This window comes from Diaporthe citri (assembly GCF_014595645.1).
Source record: "Diaporthe citri strain NFHF-8-4 chromosome Unknown scaffold_1, whole genome shotgun sequence".
Taxonomy (NCBI): Eukaryota; Fungi; Ascomycota; class Sordariomycetes; order Diaporthales; family Diaporthaceae; genus Diaporthe; species Diaporthe citri.
Genome location: NW_025064846.1, coordinates 1327736 through 1349899, shown reverse-complemented (window position 1 = coordinate 1349899; position 22164 = coordinate 1327736). Strand labels below are relative to the sequence as shown.

At 56.2% G+C, this 22164-nt stretch overlaps 4 protein-coding genes across 4 annotated transcripts; 1 reads left to right on the top strand and 3 right to left on the bottom strand.

The window, feature by feature from the left end:
• Window positions 1-523: 523 nt before the first annotated feature.
• INS49_000362 (uncharacterized protein) lies at window positions 524-2469 on the bottom strand (the record flags this gene model as incomplete). Its single annotated transcript, XM_043161200.1, has 3 exons — window positions 524-1044; window positions 1132-1845; window positions 2334-2469. 3 exons carry the CDS (start codon window positions 2467-2469, stop codon window positions 524-526), a joined length of 1371 nt encoding a protein of 456 aa, XP_043029706.1.
• A 2984-nt stretch (window positions 2470-5453) lies between these two features.
• Window positions 5454-7870, bottom strand: INS49_000361 (uncharacterized protein; the record flags this gene model as incomplete). The annotated part of the gene is made up of 6 exons (XM_043161199.1): window positions 5454-5757; window positions 5844-6643; window positions 6701-7008; window positions 7156-7440; window positions 7500-7527; window positions 7583-7870. The coding sequence occupies 6 exons, from the start codon at window positions 7868-7870 to the stop codon at window positions 5454-5456; spliced, it is 2013 nt and encodes a 670-aa protein (XP_043029705.1).
• Window positions 7871-15262: 7392 nt separating this feature from the next.
• Window positions 15263-16857, top strand: INS49_000360 (uncharacterized protein; the record flags this gene model as incomplete). The annotated part of the gene is made up of 4 exons (XM_043161198.1): window positions 15263-16186; window positions 16274-16385; window positions 16460-16568; window positions 16629-16857. 4 exons carry the CDS (start codon window positions 15263-15265, stop codon window positions 16855-16857), a joined length of 1374 nt encoding a protein of 457 aa, XP_043029704.1.
• A 231-nt stretch (window positions 16858-17088) lies between these two features.
• INS49_000359 (uncharacterized protein) lies at window positions 17089-20867 on the bottom strand (the record flags this gene model as incomplete). The annotated part of the gene is made up of 5 exons (XM_043161197.1): window positions 17089-17353; window positions 17407-20495; window positions 20568-20688; window positions 20746-20786; window positions 20841-20867. The coding sequence occupies 5 exons, from the start codon at window positions 20865-20867 to the stop codon at window positions 17089-17091; spliced, it is 3543 nt and encodes a 1180-aa protein (XP_043029703.1).
• Between the last annotated feature and the right edge of the window lie 1297 nt (window positions 20868-22164).

The following is a 22164-nucleotide window of genomic DNA, read 5'->3' as shown; positions in this document are numbered from 1 at the left end:
ATTTGCACCTTGACCTGTTTCGGCTTGCTAACGGTGACGAATCAAACAGGTATACTGACGGACAGCTTGTGTATAAAATCTAATGAGAATGATGAGTGAGGTGCGCACGCGTGTTATGGTCTGTCTCTGGGGGTGGCTTGTGCGGCATGGTATGGTATTATGTTTGGATGGTTGGTTCCTGGCGTCTGGCTCCGGATGGAAACGACAATGTCCGTCCTGTGAATATTGAAAGCAACTTCGGTCCCGATTAGATGTTCGTTTTGGTATGCATCGCGACAGTGAAGCATTGATTCTGTTTTTTCTCTCGTTCCCATCCCATTGCCGGGTGGTAGTCGGTTCCCATAAACGCCAGTCCCCAAGTCTATGTGTTATATCTGTTCGCTGCCATATCAAACCGTGGTATCTTCGAATTTTCTTCCCGGCCCTCATCTTCCGCACAATATATGTATGGATGCGCTGTATAGGTGCCTCGCAGTCCCCTGTAGGTCTAACTTACCCCCTTCTCCCCACCCAAATACAGATTTTATTCCGCTGGAACCTCAAGACGTGCCTGTAAAGCCTCCAGCCTGTCCTGCACTCGATCGCCGTTCCACGTCTCCTCGCCGTCGTCGTTCCTGCCCAGCTCAGGCACACCGACCTGCTCGATAGCGAAGCTCGCGGCGATGCTGCCCCAGCACGCGGCCTCCTGCATGGTCTTGCCTCTGGCGAGAGCCACACCCAACCCGCCGAGGAACGTGTTGCCGCCACCAGTGGGATCAACGACCCTCCCAGCGGCAGCATCTTCCCTGGTGAAGAAGGCGGGTATCCACTTGTCCAGCCCGGGGTCTATCTCCACCTCGTCGAGCTCGTCCTGGATGAAGCTAAAGGTGGCGGCCCCATCCTCGTCAGCGCCGTCCTCGTCGGGGGCGGACTGCTGCAGGAGACCGGCAAAGAGGCTCATCATGTCTGTGTCGGGCTGCAGGCCGCCGTGCGCGGCGTGGACCTTCTTCCGCTGTTTCGAGCCACTCTTCTTGGAGGAGTTGTTGCGCCCACCATTCTTGGCAACTGTTGATTTTTGTTTAGTGATGTGTCCCCCAGCCCTCAATCGAAACTACACAGGAGGGAATGGATTCCCGTTTCCAGGCCACTTACTGTAGCAGCCCTTCTCGCCGGCCCTCACCACGAGGGTGAAGCTCGACAGGGGCATGGAGCCGAGGAGCTGTTCGCACGCCTGCTCGACGGCGAGGGTGCTGATCTCGCCAGTCTCCGGGTCGATACCGGAGTCGCCCATGAAACCAGCCAGCTCCGAGTGGTTTGGGCTGCAGACGTCCACGAGAGGCAGGCAGTTGGTCAGGTTGAGGAGCTCATCGGGCGTGCACAGGTCGGGCACCGGCTCCCAGATGATGATGGGCCGCGAGTAACCCCCGCGGCCCTCATCGTCCTCGGGCAGGGCCTCGTCCTTGCGCAGGGTCAGCAGCTCCGTGACCAGCTCCCGGCACCTGGAGGGGCTGCAGATGATGTGGAACGCGCGCGACTGCAGCAGCGGCTCGCCGCTGAGGTCGGCGGCTACCAGCCTCTTCTTGGGGGTGGTGTACTTGAAGGCCCTGTTCTCGTTGTCGTCTAACGAGTTCCAGCCCCTTGTGGTATGGCGATCCGGGTCGTGGCGGACAAGAGCGGCGGTCTCCCAGCTATCGATGAGCGTCGTAATGGCCGGGGGGAAGTCGGAGCCCTGGTCCACGATCCACCCGACCGTCTTGGACTGTATGGGGCCTGGCGAGAAGAGACGGGCACCTAGTGCGGCATAGGAGCCTGCACCGCCTAATACGTCCTTCTGAGGAGGCTTGGGCGGCGTGTACTCGATCTCGTCTTTGTGACGGATGTCAGCTTCCGGTTGCACGGAGTCACATTCTCGTTCTGGGGCTCGGGAGGAGCCGAGGAGACGCCAAGAAGGATAGGGTTTGGTGAGGTAGTAGTGACAGACGTAGGAGAGGAAGGCGAACAGGCTCAGGACGGCGTGCAGCATGGTGGTTTCGCTCATAACAGGAGAGGGCATCGCGACGGCATGGGAACATATGTGAAAGAGGGCTGAGAAGGAGACATACGGCTCTCTGGCCGGGACAGGGCGAGCATAAGAGGCACAGGAGGCACGACAAGCATCGCGAGCTGAGAGAAGGCAAGCAAAAGCAAGCGAGATGGTGATCAGAGGGGTTGGACAGCAGCAAGCAGGCAATCAATCAATCAATCAGGCCGAAACACGAAACACAGGCGGAATATGTGCGACGGGGGTAGGCCGGGAGCGATAGACAAACACACACGCATACACACACACATAGTGAGGGAGTGCTGCAACATACCAACGATAAACATGCCCAGGGTGACGAAATCAAGATCCTGGGCGGACGGCTCGGGGGCTGGGACGTCGCCATTGGCGGCTTGAGGCTGCTCGCCGTCAGACGTGACAGCGGGCTCAGGGGACGACTCGGCCGCCATAGCTGGCGGGGCGGGTGTTGCTCAGGCACGCAACGCGTCTTGGGCTTGGGCTTGGTCTTGGGCTTGGGGCCTGGCCGGGGACGTGTGCGCATGTGCATGCACAATGCAATGCACGGCTGGCGGAGGTGGTGAGGGTGGTAGCAGTGGCCGTCTAAGATGAGCTGGCGCGAGGAAATGAAGGCGGCCTGATGCAAGCTGGAAGGGCGGGCAGGCTCATTGGCGAGGCCCAGCCGGTTGCTGAGATTTGGGGACGGGACAGGGCAAGACAAGACGAGATCAGATGACACAACGTCAACGAGACGACGACGACGGCGACGTGGGCAGGCGGATAGGCAGGGGCAGGGGCAGAGGCAGAGGCAGACTACCTAGGTACCTACCTAGGTAGAGCAGGCACGTCGACAAGGGCCTGGCTGGGTAGGCTAGGGATAAGATAGGCTGATGGCTGCTGGTGGAAACATGACTTCCCGAGGAATTCTCAGTCTGCCTCTCTCACATGGCCCTCGAGCTGCCCGGTGTGGGAATGAGGCCTTGATCTGGAGCTGAAATGGGGACATTGGAATTGCATCGAGTCGGGCAGCTGACAGTCAGATGCAGCAGCTGCTACTGCTTGGGGACTGCCTGTTTCAGTTCCTGCCTGCCTTGGTGGTCCACTGATATTGCTGCATTGTAGATACCTACCTAGGTAGGTAGTCTACCTGGGCCGGTTGCCCCTGTTGCTGGGGGTACATCAGCACCACAGTAACACTGGAAGTGGAGGATAACATGTTGAGCCGCTAGTGTTGTGCGACGGCCAGCCCGATTGCTTACTGATGGACAAGACCGGCTCGGCTGTGCCTGGCAGCATGTGCGGAGTACCTAGACGACCTGCCTAGCCCACCTAGCCCTACTGCTTACTGCTACACCACATAGACTACTAGATACTAGGTAATAAGCACCGTGCTTCCGAACCCCAATCTGCGTTAGATGCGAAGGGGAGCAGCATCGGCGCCAACATGCTCTTCCACACCTCTCGTGTCCCCAGAATCTGTTCATTCATGTAGTATCCCGACTTCCAGACTACCACCCTGGGCACCCAGACTGCCGTGTCTGCAATCTGCAATCCTACAGTCCCGGGTGGCAGACGCACAGTAGTCTACATACCATCACATTTCTCGGAATCACCCGCACATGTAGACAGCACCGTGGGCAGACCACACAGTCGACTGGCTAGTATGGCCCGTTCCTGCTGTACTCGGGGGACGGCCAACAATGAGCAACCTCGCCCAGCTTCCACCCTCCCAGGATCCTCCCTGGGCCCTACCAGGGGCACGCACCGACGCGGCCACCACGGTGACCTCAGACTGCAGATTGCCTGGAAAACCAGAATACCACCACGTGCCCAGAGGCCGACGGCATGGCTCGGGGGGAGCGGAAGGGCATGGGGAGCGAGTAAAAGGCCAGCAACCCGAGCAGACATGTGCATCTGTACCACATCATCCCCCCCTCTCCTGCCTGCACTTGAAATCCAAGCATGTGTCGACGCCTCCTTGATCAAATTGACCGACCAGCCAGTCTGACTGGTCAGCGCTGCTTCAACGGTCCTGCATATGTCTTGCCGGAAGATACCCCTCTCCCCTCCCCGGACGGCTCGCTAAGCATGTGGTGACGCATGCATATAAACAATAGATGGTGGCCATGGGGCGGGCTCGGGCGCGGCATACGCGAGCGGCACGCATGCACACACGCTCACCCAAGCACAGCCACTGTCCAGTAATAGCATGTACCCCAAATTGAAATAATTGTCTAGACCAAGTATGAGCCATGCAAGATGCTTCACAGATCCGTCCCATATCAGCCACGAGGGCGCCCCAAGTACCTCTTTGTGTGATGTTCCCCTTCTTGGCTGGGACACCGCAATCTCGGAGTGAAAAGCTGCCCATGGGTGAACAGCGAGGGCCATTTTGCATGACCGTGGGCCTGGACGAGGTTGGAGTGTCACAGGACACGGGAGCATCGTCGGCGTTCATATCGTTGAAGGGCAGGAGCGGCGGCCGAAGAAGCATCTCTAGCCCGAGGCCGTATCTGGCCACACTGTGATTAGCACCGGCATAGCGCGCGTCACGATTCAGGGCAGTCTGTCGGCTGGGCTGTTAGGGCCTTCTGCTTCCTGCCCCGGGGGCGGAGGGAAGGCCCGTGACAAAATTTCGATTCCTCTTTGCGGAATCTGCCGTCTGCCTCGGTCTATGCTCTCGTGGCCTCATCCATTGTCTCTTCTTCCACTCGGCGACTCCTTTCTAGGAGCCCTGGCTCGGCCGCCTGCTCTCTTGGTTATCTGTTTGGTCCCTGACCACCTGCCGCATGCGGGGGGAAGGACGATCACGTCCCCAAACCATTGCATAAATCCGCTATACAAAGCACTCATTCGCACTTATTCCTCTGCACAACTTATGCTGTTCCAGCCCCAGCCACACCGCCCCGTTATGCAGCTAGTTATCCAGAGTGGAAAGTGACGTGTAGCATGACATTGCGGCAGGTGTCGATCCAGGTCCGGGCCAAGTAGATGGTCAGTCAGGTAGTTTATAAAGTGGACTAGTCGACGGCAGCCCGCGGACGACAGGGTTATCTGAAGCCTCGGGTGGGTTGGGGTAGTAGGAAATGTGGAGGAAACCGAGCCGTTGGGACGGCCGACCACTCCGCACTAGTAGCCTCTTGATTTAACGCCTGCCAGGTCTGATCGTCCCTATTGTCTCAACCTTCTGGATTGGAACGATCAATGGTTTAGGAGTCCAACGGAAATAGCCGGCCGAGGGCGAAAAGAAAGCTTTAACATGGGAACAGGGCCAGAGCGGGCCCCTGTTTTTCAGCCTCACATGCCCCGTAGGCATCGGGCTTGGTCGACGACGACATTGCCAAGCCCGACCAAGTTCATTCCTCTTCAGGGTAGCAACCCAGCTTTCGGCCTTCAAATTCTGGCGTCCGTTGTCCCGGACACTTTCCCGTGACCTTCACCCCATTTGACTTTTGATGCTCCTGTCCTTTCCTGCCTCCCCAGGGCTAAGCAAGCTACCCCCGGCTCCCACAATAGGCGTTGTGTCGCCTCCAAGATGCAAGGCCGCAAAGACACTCTTCATGTCCTGGAGGCCCTCGGTCTGAGCTGAGGTGGCCGCCGCGTTCCTTTCGTCTGCAAAGGCCCGCACGCTCTGTAACATCGGAGTGAACCCGTGGTCATCTGGGAGCCACCATCGCCCCACTGTCTCATCTTGAAAGAGCTCCGCCAGTCTTCTTCGCACCGTGATGGGAAATATATAGCTAGTGGAGGAGGAAATGCAAATCAGCGTCACATTTGGTATTGGGAATAGTCGTGCGGCGTGCAGCGCAACGAGAAAAGCACTCACCCAGAGCTCTCAAGCAAGGCGAACTTCTTCCTCAGCCAAAGATTGCTCCCCGGGCTTGGCGGGAGGAACATCGACGCAATCGTGATGCAGGGGTGGAGCATAACCAACCAGCCTTTTGGACCAGAGGCCCATTGCTCACCAGCGTTGAAGATCTGGCTGATGGCCTCGGCGTGCTGTGGTAGACTCCCCATCTCTGGTAATATTTGGCCTTGACTGACCTGGCTTGCCTGGTACAGATGCATCATTACCGTGGCATGCCATTCGCAAAGTAGCAATGTCGTAGAAGACAAGGGTGAGTCGTACAAAGGTACGGTCCTTGATGGCGCACTGAAAGCCTCGTCTGAAGGATATGAGGGCAAAGTTACCAGGCGTGAAGGATCTGTGAGGGCGGGTTCAAGGGTTTCCCTCCACTCCCGCAATTGCCGGGCGACATTCTCGTGTTCCGCGGTAACCAACGCTCCTTCCAAGTTATCCCTGGCACGTCTGGCAACAAGCAGGCAGATATCATGGCATATTAGGCGCAGACGGTTCTCGGCCCTTTCATATAGCCAGTCCAGATTGTCGGGCTCGCTCGCTAGTCTCGCTCGACAATGCCCGTCGAACGTGACGAACCAGTCTCGTGGGAGGCTCGTCCCGAAACCTCCCATCAGCCCGACAAGAATGTCGAAGCGAATGTACCATGATAAAATAGTGCGGTTGAGCGACGTTTCCACGATAGACTGAGGCGTGAACAGCTGGCTCAAGATCTCAAGGGCTGCCTTCTGGTGTCCCATCAGGTTTACCCAGTCGCCAAGATACTCCTATTCTCACAGGTTAGGACCCAACACAGAGCGCAGAATACCTCGCACAATACGCACCTCTATTGTCGCTAGCTGCAGAATTGTCAAGAGTGTCGTGAGCTCATGCCTATCCTCGTTCTTGAGTAGGTCGAGAAGCAGAATGACACTTCTGTTGTAGTATTTCAGGAATTCCGGCAGCTGACCGTTTGGGTTCCCGATTGTCTGATGATATGCCGCGAATGCAACGATAGCATGTAGCAGGGGCTCGTTGCGGAGCGCCAAGCTGATGAATGTTGTTCGAAAGAAGCCGCCAAAGTCTCTGTGTACACCGTAGTGGTAATGCGTGGTATTTTCGAGGAAAAACTCCAGGTAGAATCTCAAATCGGCTGGAAGGTGGGACAAATCTGGAACTGTATTGAACAGTAGATCTGGTAGGTTTGTCATTAATGGAGTATGACTGCCAGTCGTCCCGATCGATCTTGTCGGCGACGAGCCTTTGGCGCCTTCTTGAGATGACGTCTCAGATGGCTGACGAGTCCGAGTTAAAAGTCGCTTCAGGTTCAGAGACGATGCCGTGCTCATGTGCCGGAGGCTCTTTGTGGATGGCATTGATTGCTCCGAGACACTCGCTAAGTCGTCTTCGTCTTCGTCTGGGATCGGGCTCAATCTTGCGTCCTGGTCTGCGTCATCCTCCTCCTCGTTTGAAGACGTCGGACTTGCTTGCCGACTGGTGTCCGCATCCTTGCCTCCGTGCGGGACGGAGTATTTTGAAGATGGGGGATCCGGATACACGCAGTCTCGTGTACCTTTGCGGCACCCTGGCACCAATGTCAGCATCCCCAAAGGAGGGTGGGTAGCGGAAGGGAATGTTACCCACGTTCACAAACGGGGTGCGTCTCGTCGCACTGGGAAGAAGTTAGGAATTGGTGACTGGGGGAGAAACTCGAGGCCGTGGCGCACCTTGACCCGTCTACTACGGCAGGTAAAACAGCCGCTGCGAGTTCTTCTGTGTTTGATGTGATCCGCACCGGGGGCCGACTTTCTTCGGTTTCGCTGGGATCTCGGTGCTTGGAACAAAGCAGGCTCGGGAAACCCAGAGTAATATGTCATGTTCTGGAACTTGTTTGGTTCCATATTGCTTCCAGTGCCAAAAGTAGCAGGTGCTCTGGAAGCATCCTGCGAGTTCAGGCCAGAGTTGGTCCCCAGTCCTGACACGGAGGACAGGAAGTTATGATAGTACTCGCTCATGGCTCTTTGGACCTGCGCCTATATTCTGCGCTGGACTGACGTGAGAATTACGCGACGTAATTGGTTCAAGTTAACCACCGTCGTCGTCGTTGTCGTAGAAGGGATAAAATTGTCAGCATGCTCTAGCATCCCTGAAATGGAACGAAGTCGAATGAGTAGGCCAGGCCACCAATGGACCACAACCCGTGCGCTTGGCCAAAGGTGGATTCAGATTGTTGTGGACCAAGGCTTCTGAAGTTCAGCGTTGCGTGGCAGAGAATTAGCAGAGACAAACGATTTCCGGAAGACGGCCGCAAAAGATGTTGCCGAAGTTGGTTTTTTTTTTAGTCGTAGCTGTGACGTTTCGCCAAGGCACGCGACTTTTGCAAAATCCAGCACTGGGAGACTAGTTGCGCGAAACACTGTCCAGAGATCTGAGAGGCCTAGTGGTGCAATGTCGCCATTAGTTGAGGCTCAAGAGGTGAAGAGTCTGTCCGCTCACAAGGTAGTTGTCTTTCGACAGAGAACCTGCCACTACAGCAGTGTGTAACCTGCCTGCTCCGGGAATACCCACGACGAGGAGGGGGGGGCAACTGGAATAGCGGGACAGGGCGGGAATGTTGACTTGAGCTTGGGTTGTTTGTGGGGCTACTGTGCCCAGTGAGAGCCTGATCCTGAGATTGATCGAATTATTGATCAGCTTTCATTCACTGGCCTGCCAACTGCCAGGCAGAGAAAAGGCAGGTGGTTATGTGGTGAAGACTGCGCTCGGATAGAACAGGCACAGGGAGGGGCTGTGTTTCTGTACGGGGAAGAAAAGTGTCCCGGGTGATAGCGGGCACACTGCTGAGTACCCCAGATATGTGGCCAGGGCCGTTCTTCCTGGGGGATGACGGTGGTATTTCGAGGTACTGGTACGACTTTTGCAACAACCTTACCGGTGTGACTATGGGGGTGGCAACCTACAAGGGTATGTATGCAGCGAAGATGTATTCGCCAGCCGAGGATAGCCCCCCACAGTGCTCTGCGCGACTGCTGCCAGGTCAAGGAGACTAGAGGCTCCGGGTAGCAAACACGTTCCCTTGCGGGAAGCAGCTCGTCTATGCCTCAGGGCTAGAATGTTGACCTGCTATGCGCATGTGAGTTACACCCCGGTGCTGTCTGCCTTATCAGAGCCTGTATGGTCTGGCACGAGACCACTGGCGCCAGTCAGGGAGCGTAGAGACAATTCGGGGAGACCAAAGTGCCGAGATTGGCCGGCGAGTGGTATCCAATTGTGAGCGAGATGGAGGAGGAGTGGGAGTCAACCGTTCGAGTATAATATGACAAGACACTCTGTTGCTCCTGACAGCCCTCAACAGGCAAAAGCTGAGACTGAGTACGTGAAGAGGTCGGCCTGAAATGTGGTAGTAAATGGGTCCGGTGACAAGATTTGCGTCTTTCAAATGATGACCACGTGCTGAATTTGGCTGGGGCCTCTGGAAGATGCCCTGCCTGGAGGTGATAGAGGGGATCGAAGAGGATATTTTTGCTAGACCAGGGTCAGTTGCATATGACCTAGGTATCCATGAAGGTCCAGACGTGATGAGAAGGCCTAGTAGGTGTCGAAGGATCCAGAAATCTCGGGTGACCTTACATTCTGTGCTGGCTGGACTATTGGATCCGTTGAGGCCCGAAGGTTGTCCGTTTGGGAAGGCTGTTGGCCTTCGGAATTGGTGACAGATGTAAACAGAGTATAGTCGACAGGGCCGGCCGCAATGAGCTTTGTACTAAGATATGCTGGTCCTATAATTGACCAAGGACTACCTTTGTATGTGCCATCCGGTGGGTATCGAAAAAGCTAGGGAAGGCCCGTTCTGCTTCCGCTTGCTGGGGTGGATGGTGTCTGGGTTGCGTCCACAACGCAGCAGGTGGTCCTGCCTCGCCGGTCCTGCGATTTCTGGATGGCCCAGTCGAGGATCTTGGGATGCAACTGTCAGATCCCAGTCGAAACTCTCAGTCAAGGCCCCGCAATAGGAACTGCACAAGTACCTTGTGAGTTGGCTGATGCCGTGGTACTGCCCCAGTGTGAAGCTTGGGGATACCACCGAGGTGGAGGATTCATACCTACAGTAACGCCTGCATGGGCTAGACCTCAGACCTCATCTCACATGGGTGTCTGAACTGGGGTCTGGCGGACCCTTGACAGACCGTGTCAGGCAATACCCTGCAGGTTTTTGGGATCTGTACTTCCTGATACTACTGACCCATGAGCGGCTCCAGACCTCACAGACAACTCGGACGATGGGAGTGGACAGGCGGGGCATGACCATCCACAGGGCTTACTCCTCCCAAGCCCACAGTCTGTCACAGCAGTGACCTGACTGGGCGTCCTGAGGCAGATTGTTGTAGCAGCACTTGGATAGGTCAGCCGCGCGAGTAGGCAAAGGCGCCTCCTGTGGCAAGAACTGCTCTTGTCGACAATGGACGAGGCGTCAAAGGCCAAGATGGTACTGTGTGGATCTCCCGGTGGTACCGGGGTACGAATGAATACCCTCAGGCAGCCCCCCATGCAGTCGAGGCTCCCATGCGGCACACACCCTCCAAGAGGGCCCTTGTGGAGGGTAGAAGAGCAGGGCGGCCTTGCCATCCCAGCCTTTACGATGGCATGCCACGGCGTGGTGTAGTGTAGCACTTGGGTGATAAGCGCCCCGCTGCCAAAGTTGGAGAATTGCTCCACATGTTCCAGGAAGGATTGCAAGATTGAAGTCAAGGAGGGACTGCCAGGACCGCGTATGATAGAATTCGAAACCCAGACTTTGGACAAAGCTTGATCCTGGTCGCGTGCAATCAAGCGGCCAAGGACGAGCATACCCACACCCACTGGCCAGGGGAGCCCTCATCACGCGTGGAATTGTCGGGCCGTGGCGATGGGGACATGAGAGGAGCAGGTGGTGGATCCAAGAATAGTGGTCTGGCTGAGGGTGAGGGTGGTGAGGATGAGGGTGAGAGGAAAAGATGTGATGGGTTCTGATTCTGACAGTCCAGGAGCCAGCTGCGTGGCTGCCCAAGTTGTCGATCAATGAGCCTGTCGAACGGACTGGCGGAAACCGGGCAGTCGGTCGTTCGTTGCTGCCTGTGAAGATGGCGTTTTTGATTTCCGGCCGCTCAGTCTCAGTCCCAGTCCCCAGACCCAGTCTTCCTGCCTCGCACCTTCCATTTTGGCCGCCGCAGGCACAATACTTGATGTGCTGCAAGACATTGTCGACCGTGCAGGAAGGCGCAACCGCCGTCGTGGGTGTGGGCCGCCCTGGAGTGTAGTGGTGTCGAGTGACCTTTGTCGACCTGGGACGACCTTGGCCCAGCCCAGCCCAGCCCAACGAGATCCAGATCCAAGCCCACAGGCCCCCTGGCTCCAAGATGCAGGCCGATGCGCCGCCCCCGAGAGCATGGGATTGCTGTGCCGTGGCAGCCAGACTCATCTGGTCTCCCCTCGACCGTCAACACTCCCCCTGTCTGGCAGGCTGGCACCCATCTGATGGCCAGCATTCCCGGCTTGCCTGCTTCGGGGCGCAGGGTGTGGGGTGCTTGAACAAGACGACATGCGACAGGCGACAGTGCGATATCTTGCTTCGGGTGATTAGTCAGGCCGCCAAGCCGTGCTGGCCAGTGCACATCTGCATGCCCGGTACCGGTACTTGGGGGACGCAGGCTCTGGTTCTGCAGGACTACCTGGGTATGGTACATGTACAAGTCGTCATCCGACCTGCTCCACTCCACCCTCTCTGCCACAGGCCTGCCCGGCTTCCCAGGTTGCGTGCCCTCCATCTCGTCCATCTCGCCCGCCATCTCCCCCTCACATGCTGGGCCAGTGAGCTGCTCCTGCTGCTGCTTCTGCTGCCGCTCCCGACGCAGCTGGCCAGCCTGGCATCCATGGTCCTGCTGCACCTGGGTCAGCCCCGTCAGCCCGATCAGCCGAGTGCGACCGTGCCTGCGCGGCTGGGGCCGACCGTCCCAATTTACAATTTATCAGACGAACTTCACGTGGGAACAAGGCCCTCAAACTCGCTGGCTCCCAGGCTCGTACTGGAGACTAACAAACCCCAACGACCAACGACCAACAACCAAAGGCAAGGCAAGGCATGCAATGATACACTGCCTAGCAACGGTGCCCTCCTGGTCCCGGTCTCAGTTCTGGTCCCGGTCCCTACCCTGCGGTCGTCATTTCCTCTTCTACACACCCAAGCGGCCGGCTTGATTCGAGCGGGCACCCACCTGACTTTGTGTCCTTCAATTTGCCCACCGTCACCGACATCCTTCTCCCGAGATTCATCAGTAGGCTCATTTCAGACCTGGGTCCTGATGCGCCCGAGTCACTGGCTCGAGGAACCCTCAGATAGTCTAATCCCCGTATTTTGGGGCAGACTTTGTTGGGCCTTGGCCAAAATCACGTCCATGCTCTATGGACGCATCCCGAATCATGTGTCTTCCCGTCTTCATGCAAGACAAGCAGGTACATTTCGTCAACACGCGGGCCCTGGCCGTTGTCATGCAGCATTGTTATGCATCTTCGGCACTGCGGTGCTACAGGAATGATCACAGCACTGCCTCTGGGGTTCCTCCATGACGACGTCGTCCGAGGTCATGTGGTTAGAGACTGGGAGTGTTTAGTCCAGCCCAGGTCAGTCCAGCTCAGTCCCAGTCCAGTCCAGTCCAACGTCCAGTCTGGGTACCTGGCGATCTTTGCTGTCCCGGGCTGTCGGGCCTCGGCCTGGGCCAGCCCGTGTCCCAGTCGTTTGGAAAGCGATACCCGCTACCACTCCAGCCACTTTGACGGGAAATAGACAGTACAGTACCTGCGACGATGAGCCGCCCAGCCAGCCGGCTTGCACATTGCGAGCCAGGCCCCTTGCCAAATGGCCCACGACGCGCCGTCGTCCCAAAAGAGCACAGAGCGGCCACGGGTGGACCTGCCCACCCCAGTTAAGAACCGCGAATTCGGAATCACACCAACCCTCTTTTGCCCACCGAAGCCCTGGAGGCTTGGACCCTTACCACACATTGGATGCGGCTATCGGATGCGGCTACATCTTTCTACTGTGTATGTACTAATTGGATTATCAGCTTTGTTTCACCGGAATCCTCATGACACAACTTTCTCAGAGCACATCCCACTCTAATCGTGGTCAAAAGTTCCTTGACTCGATGCCGCTAAATGAGCCGCACCTCTCATACTGTAGGAGACAAAGGGCATCTCGATTATACCACTCTCTCAAATTCGCGGTCCCGCCACGGAGCACCCAGACCCACAGGGGATCCAGGACCTGATGTACGATGCATTTCTCCGGTCTGATCTCCGACGAGCACAACAGCACACACACAGTCCGCAGTCTCTGCCGCCACATGCATCATTCCGGCTTCTCTCGAAATTACTCTGCTGGAGGCGCCGTATATTTTGGCCTTTTCGAGAGGGAACCTTCGATGAAGCTAGCTAAGCACTAAGCTGGAAGCATGTAGTCGACCTCTCACATTACACGTAGTTTGGGGTTTGATCTTTTCCGTCAATCATCAGCTTACTGGCCAGGCCGTGGAACTTTGACATGCACCTGTCGGCGCCTGCTGGCACACCCTTCAACCCATACGAGCCGGGGATGCCGAGGGATGTCTGTTGACATTTGCAGCTACAGTAATCGCATATCCACAGCACGGTATACACACTTTATCCAGTGTGAAGATGTTCCACTATGTGTCAGTTAGTTGGCAAGATCGCCCCACCCGGGCAAACTGGGCAAGTCTCTGCATGGGGACCGCTCGATTGGGCAGGCCATCTACAATTTCCCGTTGGAGCCTATGTTGAACAACCAGACAACCCCAGCTTGCTTCAATGCCGCTCATGGGTCGTGCGTTGGGAGTAGCGCAAGCCACAGAATCCTTGAAGCTCACCTACTACAGCATGCAGTTGGCCATGGGCGGTGGGAAAGTCGGTATCGACCGGGAGCGGGAACAGCTCGATCGACCACGGTCCTGCAGAACCATTCCTGCAGAGATATCCGTGGCTAGATTTCCCAGGCCTGGGCTTGCAGCGGCCCGCTAGACGGCAGGATGTCAGATGGTGGGCCGCAGGAGGCTATCTTGAAACGTGATTCATCACAACCCCGAGAGGCAGCAACAGCAACCTCTAGGGGATCTGACCGTCAGCGATGATTTTATTCTGTCCACTGTCAGATTCGCGTGAAAGTACACGTGGGAGGTGGGAAACACAGTTCAGGCTTACAAAAGTACAGTACAGCAGTACAGTACAGCATGGTACGGTACGGCATGGTACAGTTTAGTACCTGCAAGTGATCTAATCTCGATAAGCAGGGTGAAGCCGTTGGACCGATCAGACAAGACGAAGCCTCACAACGTCGCATTCTAGCGGTAGTAGCATCGAACAGAGCCCCTAATATCTCGACTGGGTTTCACCTACACAATGACCGACCGCCAGCCGACGGGAAAAGGCCACTCACTAACACGAAGACCGGGCAGTTGTCGGGTTGTCCACAGCCGAGCCGAGCGATCCATGAAAAGGCGATGGACTGCAAGAAGTTGCAAAATCTACCCGTTCGGTTTCGTCATGTGCCGCGAGCGAAATATCAAGGGGCTTCCGCGGTGGGTTCACCAAGGACCGCCGCTATTCATCAGCAGTGGGCAGCAGGTAAGCAGTAGCACGTCGCAGTCCTTGCGTGATTTCCTGCCCAGGGCATCGTCTCGACCCTGTGGGGTTACGTTACCGTGGGTGCCAGGTGCCAGGCGGCCATGGCCTGTCTCGGCCACAGGGCCCCCCCACCCGGCAATCTTCCACGTGGCTTTTCTCGGCCAGCTACCGCCTGCATTTCGCCTAGGCCTAGGGGCTCTCTGGGGCTCCGGACTGTGGTGGTCTGAGCTTTCCAGCGCCTGTCAAACGTCAAACGTGCCCCTGGCCTTTTGGGACTGACCTCAGCTGCGCTTGGCCGTGTGGACCAGGGACAACCTCGGGAGATACGGCACATCAGGATTTCTTATAGGCCCCGAGATTCATTGCAACACCGAGCCCGGCATCACTAGATTTCGACTCTGTCCCAGTATGTCGATTAATCGTGAACAATGAACAGCCTGAGCCCAGCATACAGAATTTCTTTTCCTGGTACATTAGGTAGCGTAGCGTGAGCCGGAAAGAATCAGACGTTAACAGGTGCCTCCCAAACCCGCAAGTGTCGCAAGATGACTCCTGGCCATCCGAGGGGCCCAAACACCGACTCGCATCACGCGCCAGCTCCCTCTCAACACCTCTAGTGCCTCACAACGAGGCCCGCGGAAATAGACTTGATTGTTCCCACACAAGTGTGTTTCTTTCTACATTGTATTATAGTAAAACCTGAGCAGCCTATCACGATCGATCCACGGCAGCACAGGATGGGGTACATGGACAAGTACCTGCCGGCGTCCAACGCCACGGCGGGTAACATCACGATCCCCTCTGCAGCTACCCCCTTCGACCCGGCCTCGGTCCTGGTCCTGATCGTGACCCTCTGTGCCTTCTGCGCCCCGGTCTTTGTGCTGTTCCCGCCCTTCCCGCCGCGCAAGAGCGATGCGCTCCCGATAACCCACACCAGGCTGGGCCTGCAGCCGTCAAAGTCTAACCTCCGCGACCATCACCGGGCCGCTGCCGACCATGCCTCCCCGGGCGCGGCGGCGGCCGAGGTCAAGTCGCTCTTCATCTACCCCATCAAATCGTGCAGGGGCATCGAGGTCACCAGGGCAAAGGTCGTCCACACCGGCCTGGAGTTCGACAGGCTCTTCACCTTCGCCCAGCTCAAGGGCCACTCCCCCGCCGGCGCGGACGGCGACCAGGCCTGGGAGTTCATCACCCAGCGGGCGTTCCCCCTGCTCGCGACGGTCGAGGTGGAGCTGTGGCAGCCGGACCTGGACAAGATCCGCGGCGGCGAGAGGGAGACCAAGTCGGACGAGACCTTCCTCGTCCTGCGGTTCCCCAGCCGGAAGGCCGGGCTCGCCGGCGCCCTGCAGTCCTTCGCGGCCAAGTGCTCCCGGGGCTGGAGGGCGGTGCCCGAGGAGGAGGTCCTGCTGCCCGTGGCGTTCCCCTCGGCCGGGGAGATCAGCGCCAAGGGCTACGCGCGCGAGCGGGTGCGCATCTGGAAGGACACGGCCACCGCGCTCAACATGGGGAGCGAGCTGCCCGACGGGCTGAGGCGCTACCTCGGCGTGAGCAACCCCCTGGGCCTCTTCCGAATCGACCCGGAGGGCCTGCGGCCGGTGTTCAAGTGTGCCCCGTTGAAGGACGAGGCTGGATATCAGCCCGTCGTGAGCTTCCAAGACTCTGTGAGCAAGACGTCTCCCGCCTCTTCAGATGATAGCGAACTAGTTTGTAGGTTTTGGGATATCTTGCTGATTAAATAACTTATATAGTATCCTATCCATGTTCTCGGTCTGTCCAGTGTGCGAGACTTAGAGACGCAGGTCAAGAAGGATGCGGACCTGGACAAGCTGGACCCCAAAAGGTTCCGCGCCAATATTTTCGGTTCGTGCATACCGTCCTCTGATCTATGCCGCACTCTTGAACCCATTGGATACTGACTGAAGGTCCCGATGTAGTCAGTGGCTCTCCTGCATACGACGAGGACTCGTGGACAAAGATTCGTCTCACGGATCCGTCTCACAAGGAGGACCAGTCAGACTTCCACGTCTCGTGCCGGACCACAAGGTGAGCGCGGAAATGCGAATCCCAAAAGCTACAATCGCAAGGTACTGATGCTTATCGTAGGTGCAAGTTGCCCAACGTGAATCCCGATACCGGAATACGCCACAATGTCGAGCCGGATAGGACGCTCAGAGCTAACAGAGAGATTGACGAGGGCGCGCCGAAAAAGGGCTGCCTGGGTATGCAGGTGACTCCCCTTTTCGACAAGCCGGAGTCTACAGAGAGCTACTTGGCTGTTGGCATGTCTATAGAGGTGCTGCAGAGAGGACAGCATTTCTTCAAAAGTGTGTAGCAAACAGTGTATAGCAAAAAGCGAGGCGCAACATGGGATTCATTTCAATGCGGTGGACCCAAAAGGACTAATTAGACAAAAGACATACCCATCATCGACTCGTGAATACCCCAGTGCCAATCCGTATCCCGATCGTATGTCACTTGTGATATCAAACCGTCACAGCGCAGTGTTCACGCCACCCTCCCGATTTCCTGAACTCCAAACAACGAGAAAGACAGCCTTGCCCTCTTACTTGATGTCCGCAGGGCTTAACGCCTGCACCATACTCGTACCCTCGCTGAACCGAGTCTTGAAGATGCGGTTCGCGTTCTGGAACATGCCGTCCTTCAGACTGACAACAATGAACTGTGAGCCCTTGAACCGTGTCTTGATCAGACGGCCGATGTTTTGGGTGTGCGACAGGTCCAGCGCAGCGTCGACCTCGTCCAAGATGTACATAGGCGCTGGCTTGAACTGCAACAGCGCCATGATGAGCGACAGAGCAATAAGAGATCTGCAGGAGACATTAGCACCTACTTCAGAAATGTTGACGCGCGAATAACATACCTCTGACCACCACTCAACTCTGTCAGACTCTGCTTCCAAACCTTGCCCAGACAGACCTTGACCTCGAGACCATCGCTGATGGTTTTGCCTTCTGGTGGGTCCAGCTTTGCGAAACTGCCTCCGGGCAGCAGCTCCGAGAAAATGCCACCAAAGTCGGCGTTGACTTTTTCCCAAGTCTCATGCAATGCCTTCTTCTTGTAATCATCCAGACTGATGATGGTCTCCTCGATCTTCTTCTTGTCACGGATGACTGTCTTCATCATGTGCTTTAGGGATGCTTCCTTCTTCTCGACGCTGTCGATCATGTTCATGACCTTGGGGTTGATCTTCTTCTTCATGCCTTGGAACCGTTCGGTCAGGTTCTTCAGCGTTGACTTGCACTCCCCAATGTTGTGGTTCTTGAAGTCATATGGGGTGCCCGAACGACCAAAGTTGTCCTTCTCGTCGGCAATCCATTCGTGCTCTTTTTCCATGTGAGCAACGGCCTGCACGGCAGTTTGCTGCTCCTTGTGGAACTTTTCAACCTGGTGACCGAGCTTCTGCATTTCCAAGCCTTCCTCAGTGATCCGAGAATTTTTCGAACGCATCGCGTCCTCCAGAGCGCGGAGCTCATCATCATAAATGCTGAGCTTGGCCCGCTCCTCATCGAGATCGGCCTGCGCTTTTTCATGGGTCTCTTTGAGTTCGTCCCGCTGCTTAGACGTCTGGGCGATCTCATCTTGTTGAGCCTTGATAGCTAAGTCGACCTCCTGGAGCTGCTCCCGTGCAGCGGCGAGGTCGCCAGACACTTGCTCGGAATCCAGCTGAGCATTCTGCAACTCCTTCTGAAGAGTCTTGACAGATGTCCTGTTCTTCTCCAAGGACGACCGTAGCTTGTCCAAGGAAGCTTGCAACTCGACCAGTTTCCCGTCTTTGTTGTTGTCAAAATCCTTCATGTCCTTCTCAATCCGTTTGGCGTCGGCCGTAGCCTCCACGTGGCGCTTCTTGGCTTCTTGAATATTCGTTTTGAGTTGTACGATGGTTTCTTTCATGTTCTGCACCTCCTGGATGATGGACGAGGACGAGTTGCTTCCAATTTGCTCCTCAGCCAGCTTGATCTCATGGGACTTGAGATCAAGTTCTTGCTTGATCCGACGGGCCTGGTCGAGCTTTGATCTTTCGCGGGCAATCTTTGCCTGAAGGTCTCGGAGCGAGGCCTCAGCCTCCCGCAACTGTCGGTTCAGATCATTGAGCTTCTGCATGGTCACCAACACTCCACTAGAATTCGGTGCACTGCCACCAGAGAGCGTGCCAGACGGATCGTACGAGTCGCCTTGGAGGGTGATGCTTCTCATTCGGACATTGGGATCAAAGGTCACCCTCTTGGCAGTGTCGGCGTCTTCGCACACCAGAGTATTGCCAAAGACGTATGACATGGCTGCCGAGACCTCGTCGTCATAGCCGACAAGTGACAGAGCCAAGTCGACTTTCCCTGGAGCAATCCTTTGAGCAGTCGCGATCGTCTGCGCAGACGCCTTGAACGCCGCGATCTTGTTGAGCGGAATGATGGTGACGCGCTTTCGCAGCTTGCCGCCTTTGAGCAATTGCGTACCAGTCACCTCGTTGTCGACCACAACGTTGTAGAGACGGCCACCGGCACAGATCTCGAGAGCAGTTCCAGCCCTGGTGTGGTCCTTGTCAAGTGTGAAAAGCTGAGCGACAAGCCCCTTCACCTTGGATCTGTCGAAGTTCGGTACTGGGTCGGCATAGTTGAAGTCGATGTTGGCCACTCTGCGCTTCAATGCATCGGATTCTTGTCGCAAGCTTCGAATCTTTTGCTGAAGACTGCTCTCCTCTTTATACAAGTCCTCCTCGGCCCCCGGGCTGAAACCGAGCTTGCCGAGCTCTTTCTCGAGCTTCTGCGCCTGGGACTTGAGACCTTCAAGCTCATTAAGCAAGCCGGCGTTCTGTTCCTTCGCCTTCTTAGCCCGCGGCTCTTCCTCTTTGATGCGCTTCTCAAGATGAGCAATTTTGATCCTGGCTTGTTCTTGCTCCGTACCTGCAGCAGAGGCCCGACTCCTCGCGTCTTGCAATTGGGCTTGATAACCATTCTCCTGACCTTCCTTGGACGCAACGCCGGTTTGTAGAGTCTGCAGGAGCTCTTCCTTGGATTCGGCCTCCTGGCTCTGCCTCTCGAGCTCTTCCTTGGCGGAGTCATGCTTCGCCTTCATCTTGTCGAAAACCTTAGTCTTTTCTTGCAGGGCAGCCTCAAGTTCTGCGACGTTCTTCTCCCCTGCTATCCTCCGGTCTTGTTCCTCAGTCAAGCTGGATTTCTTGAGATCCATGACGGTTGCCAAACGAACGACCTCGTTAGAAAGCTTCTTTACGGAGTCCTCCAGAGCTTGAGCCTTGGCGCCTTTTCGAAGCTCCTTGTCACGCTGAGACTTGACCCGTTGCACATCCTCCTCCAAATGACATATCTCGCTCTTCAGCCTGACAGCCGACTCCTCGAGATCCTGCTGCCGCTTCTTCTTGCTGTCGAGATCAGAACCGGATTGCTCAAGTCGCTCCTGGTACTTGACATAGTCATGCGCAACGACTAGCCTTGTTAACCGTTCGAGATCATTTTGGGTCTGTTGAAAGTCGAGAAAGGCCCTCTTTTCCTGACGAAGTTTCTCAAGCTTGGGTTCGATCTCTTCATGAAGGAGCGCCTGGATCTCCTGCAACTTCATTTCCTTCTTCGACATAGTCTTCAGTGCCTTGTCCCGACGGTCTTCAAACATCCTGGTACCAGCTGCCTCTTCGATCATGGCCAAAATTTCCACCGACTTCATGTTCAGTACTTTTGTGATCTTTCCCTGCATGATGAGGAAGTTGGGATTGTTGATGTTCAGTCCTACAGACTGGAAGAGGTTCTGCACAGTCTGTTGCTGCGCTCGGTGGCCATTGATCAGGTATTTGGACGTCCCGCCGAGGACGATTTGTCGGGTGACACTGATGGTCGAGTACTCCTCGAAACCGATGGGCGACTTGTTCTTATCCCGGTTGTCGAAGACGATTGTGACACTAGCTTTCGTAACTCCGGCTTGACCGCGCTTGTAAATCAAATCCTGAAATCGCGAAGGAGGTCAGAATGCGGGCTATACAACGGGTAGAAAGGAGAGGGGCAGCTTGAGCCGCACCTGTAAGTTTTGCGCCCGGACCGTGGTCATGTTCGTGATGCCCAGGACGAAGCAGATGGAGTCCAGGATATTGGACTTGCCACTGCCGTTGAGGCCAGTGATGGAATTGAAAGTCTCGTCCCTGCGAGCTCGTCAGCGGTCGTGAATGAGGTGCGCAGGCCGTGGGAATGTTGTTTACCATCCTGATATCACGGTGCGCTGGGCGTACGACTTGAAGCCCTGCGGGGTTGTCAGTCACAGATCTTTGAGCCGCGGTAGAAGATTTCGACGAACATCTATAATGATCTCTGTTACCCTCATGGTGACAGGCTTGGCTTGGTCGTCGTCGTGGGTGTAGGCATTGAAGGGAAGTCGGATTCTGGCGGGACGGAGGCGCGTATTGGTAAACAAATCATTTACTCGCGGGCATGGCAACGAATCCCTGCTAGACCGTGGCTGCTTTGCTCTGTCCCGACTTGGCCCGTGCGGGCCTTCTGCCCCTCTTGCGTGACAGGAGGGTTAGGGGCCTTTCTGTGGAGCCAAGTCCTCGAAGTACCAGATAGTCTAAACCATAAATACATGTAGACTTGTAAGGCTGGGCCCTTACATGCAGGCAATATATCCTCCTTACTTGAAGTACTAGGGAAGTACTAGGTAGAAATAAAGTGGTGAAGGTCCACCGTACCCAGGCACGTCCTGTGAGGGTGCTTCCCTCGTGAGAGCACAGGGGCTCTTGCCATGTGCCACAAGCTTGACGATGACGAGCTCGGCAGTGATACTGCGCCGTGGCCACAGTAGATGTTATCGGGTACTCGTATTTTACTTGGCTGCATGCGACTTTGTTGCGGCCGAGTCGTGGCCACTTTGACGTACAAGGCTATGGGGGAGGTCGACACGTCTTCCATATTCGTAGCCGTAGTCGTAGCCATAGCTTGTGACGGTTGCAATATCGTGAGCCCAACAATAAAGGGTGTGGTGTCGGGTCTAATTCCTCTGGCATGCACTCGCCAATGCAGAGGGGGCCGTGAACCGGCTGGGCGAGCGTAAGGAGGTAGGGAGTGTTAGAACGCTTACAACGTACCCACCTGCATTCCAGACAAGCCTGACAAAGGTGACGGCTCGCCCGTTGGCCGACCTGGGGGTTGTATTTTTGGAGTACAGGTAAGCAGTTCAGGTATGGAGTACGTATCCCTCAATTCCAACTCCCTAGTATCAAATCTCCCTCCCGACAACACCCACGCATTCGAACCGAGCGACGACGGCTCTCCCTGGGCACCCTGGAACCTTGACGGCACTCCAGCACTCGACCGACGCTCGCTATTGATCCCGCTATCGCGACACTAGCCTGCCTAGTCGTCCTCTACCCCCCGACGCTGCGTCGTTGCACGGCTCCCACGAACACCCTTTTAGGGTCCGCCTCGATCCCTTGGCTCAACAGCCCCCAAGACCATCCTGCTGTCGGCCCAGACACAGCTGCTGTGGCTCCAACCAACGTCCCTAAATCATTACCTTTCTCAGCAACGCACACATTTCCAAGCCACACTCGTCCTTATCGCCGTCCCTGCCGCCCCTGAACTGATGGTTGCCATTCATCCCGGCGACTGCACCGCGCCGAGGT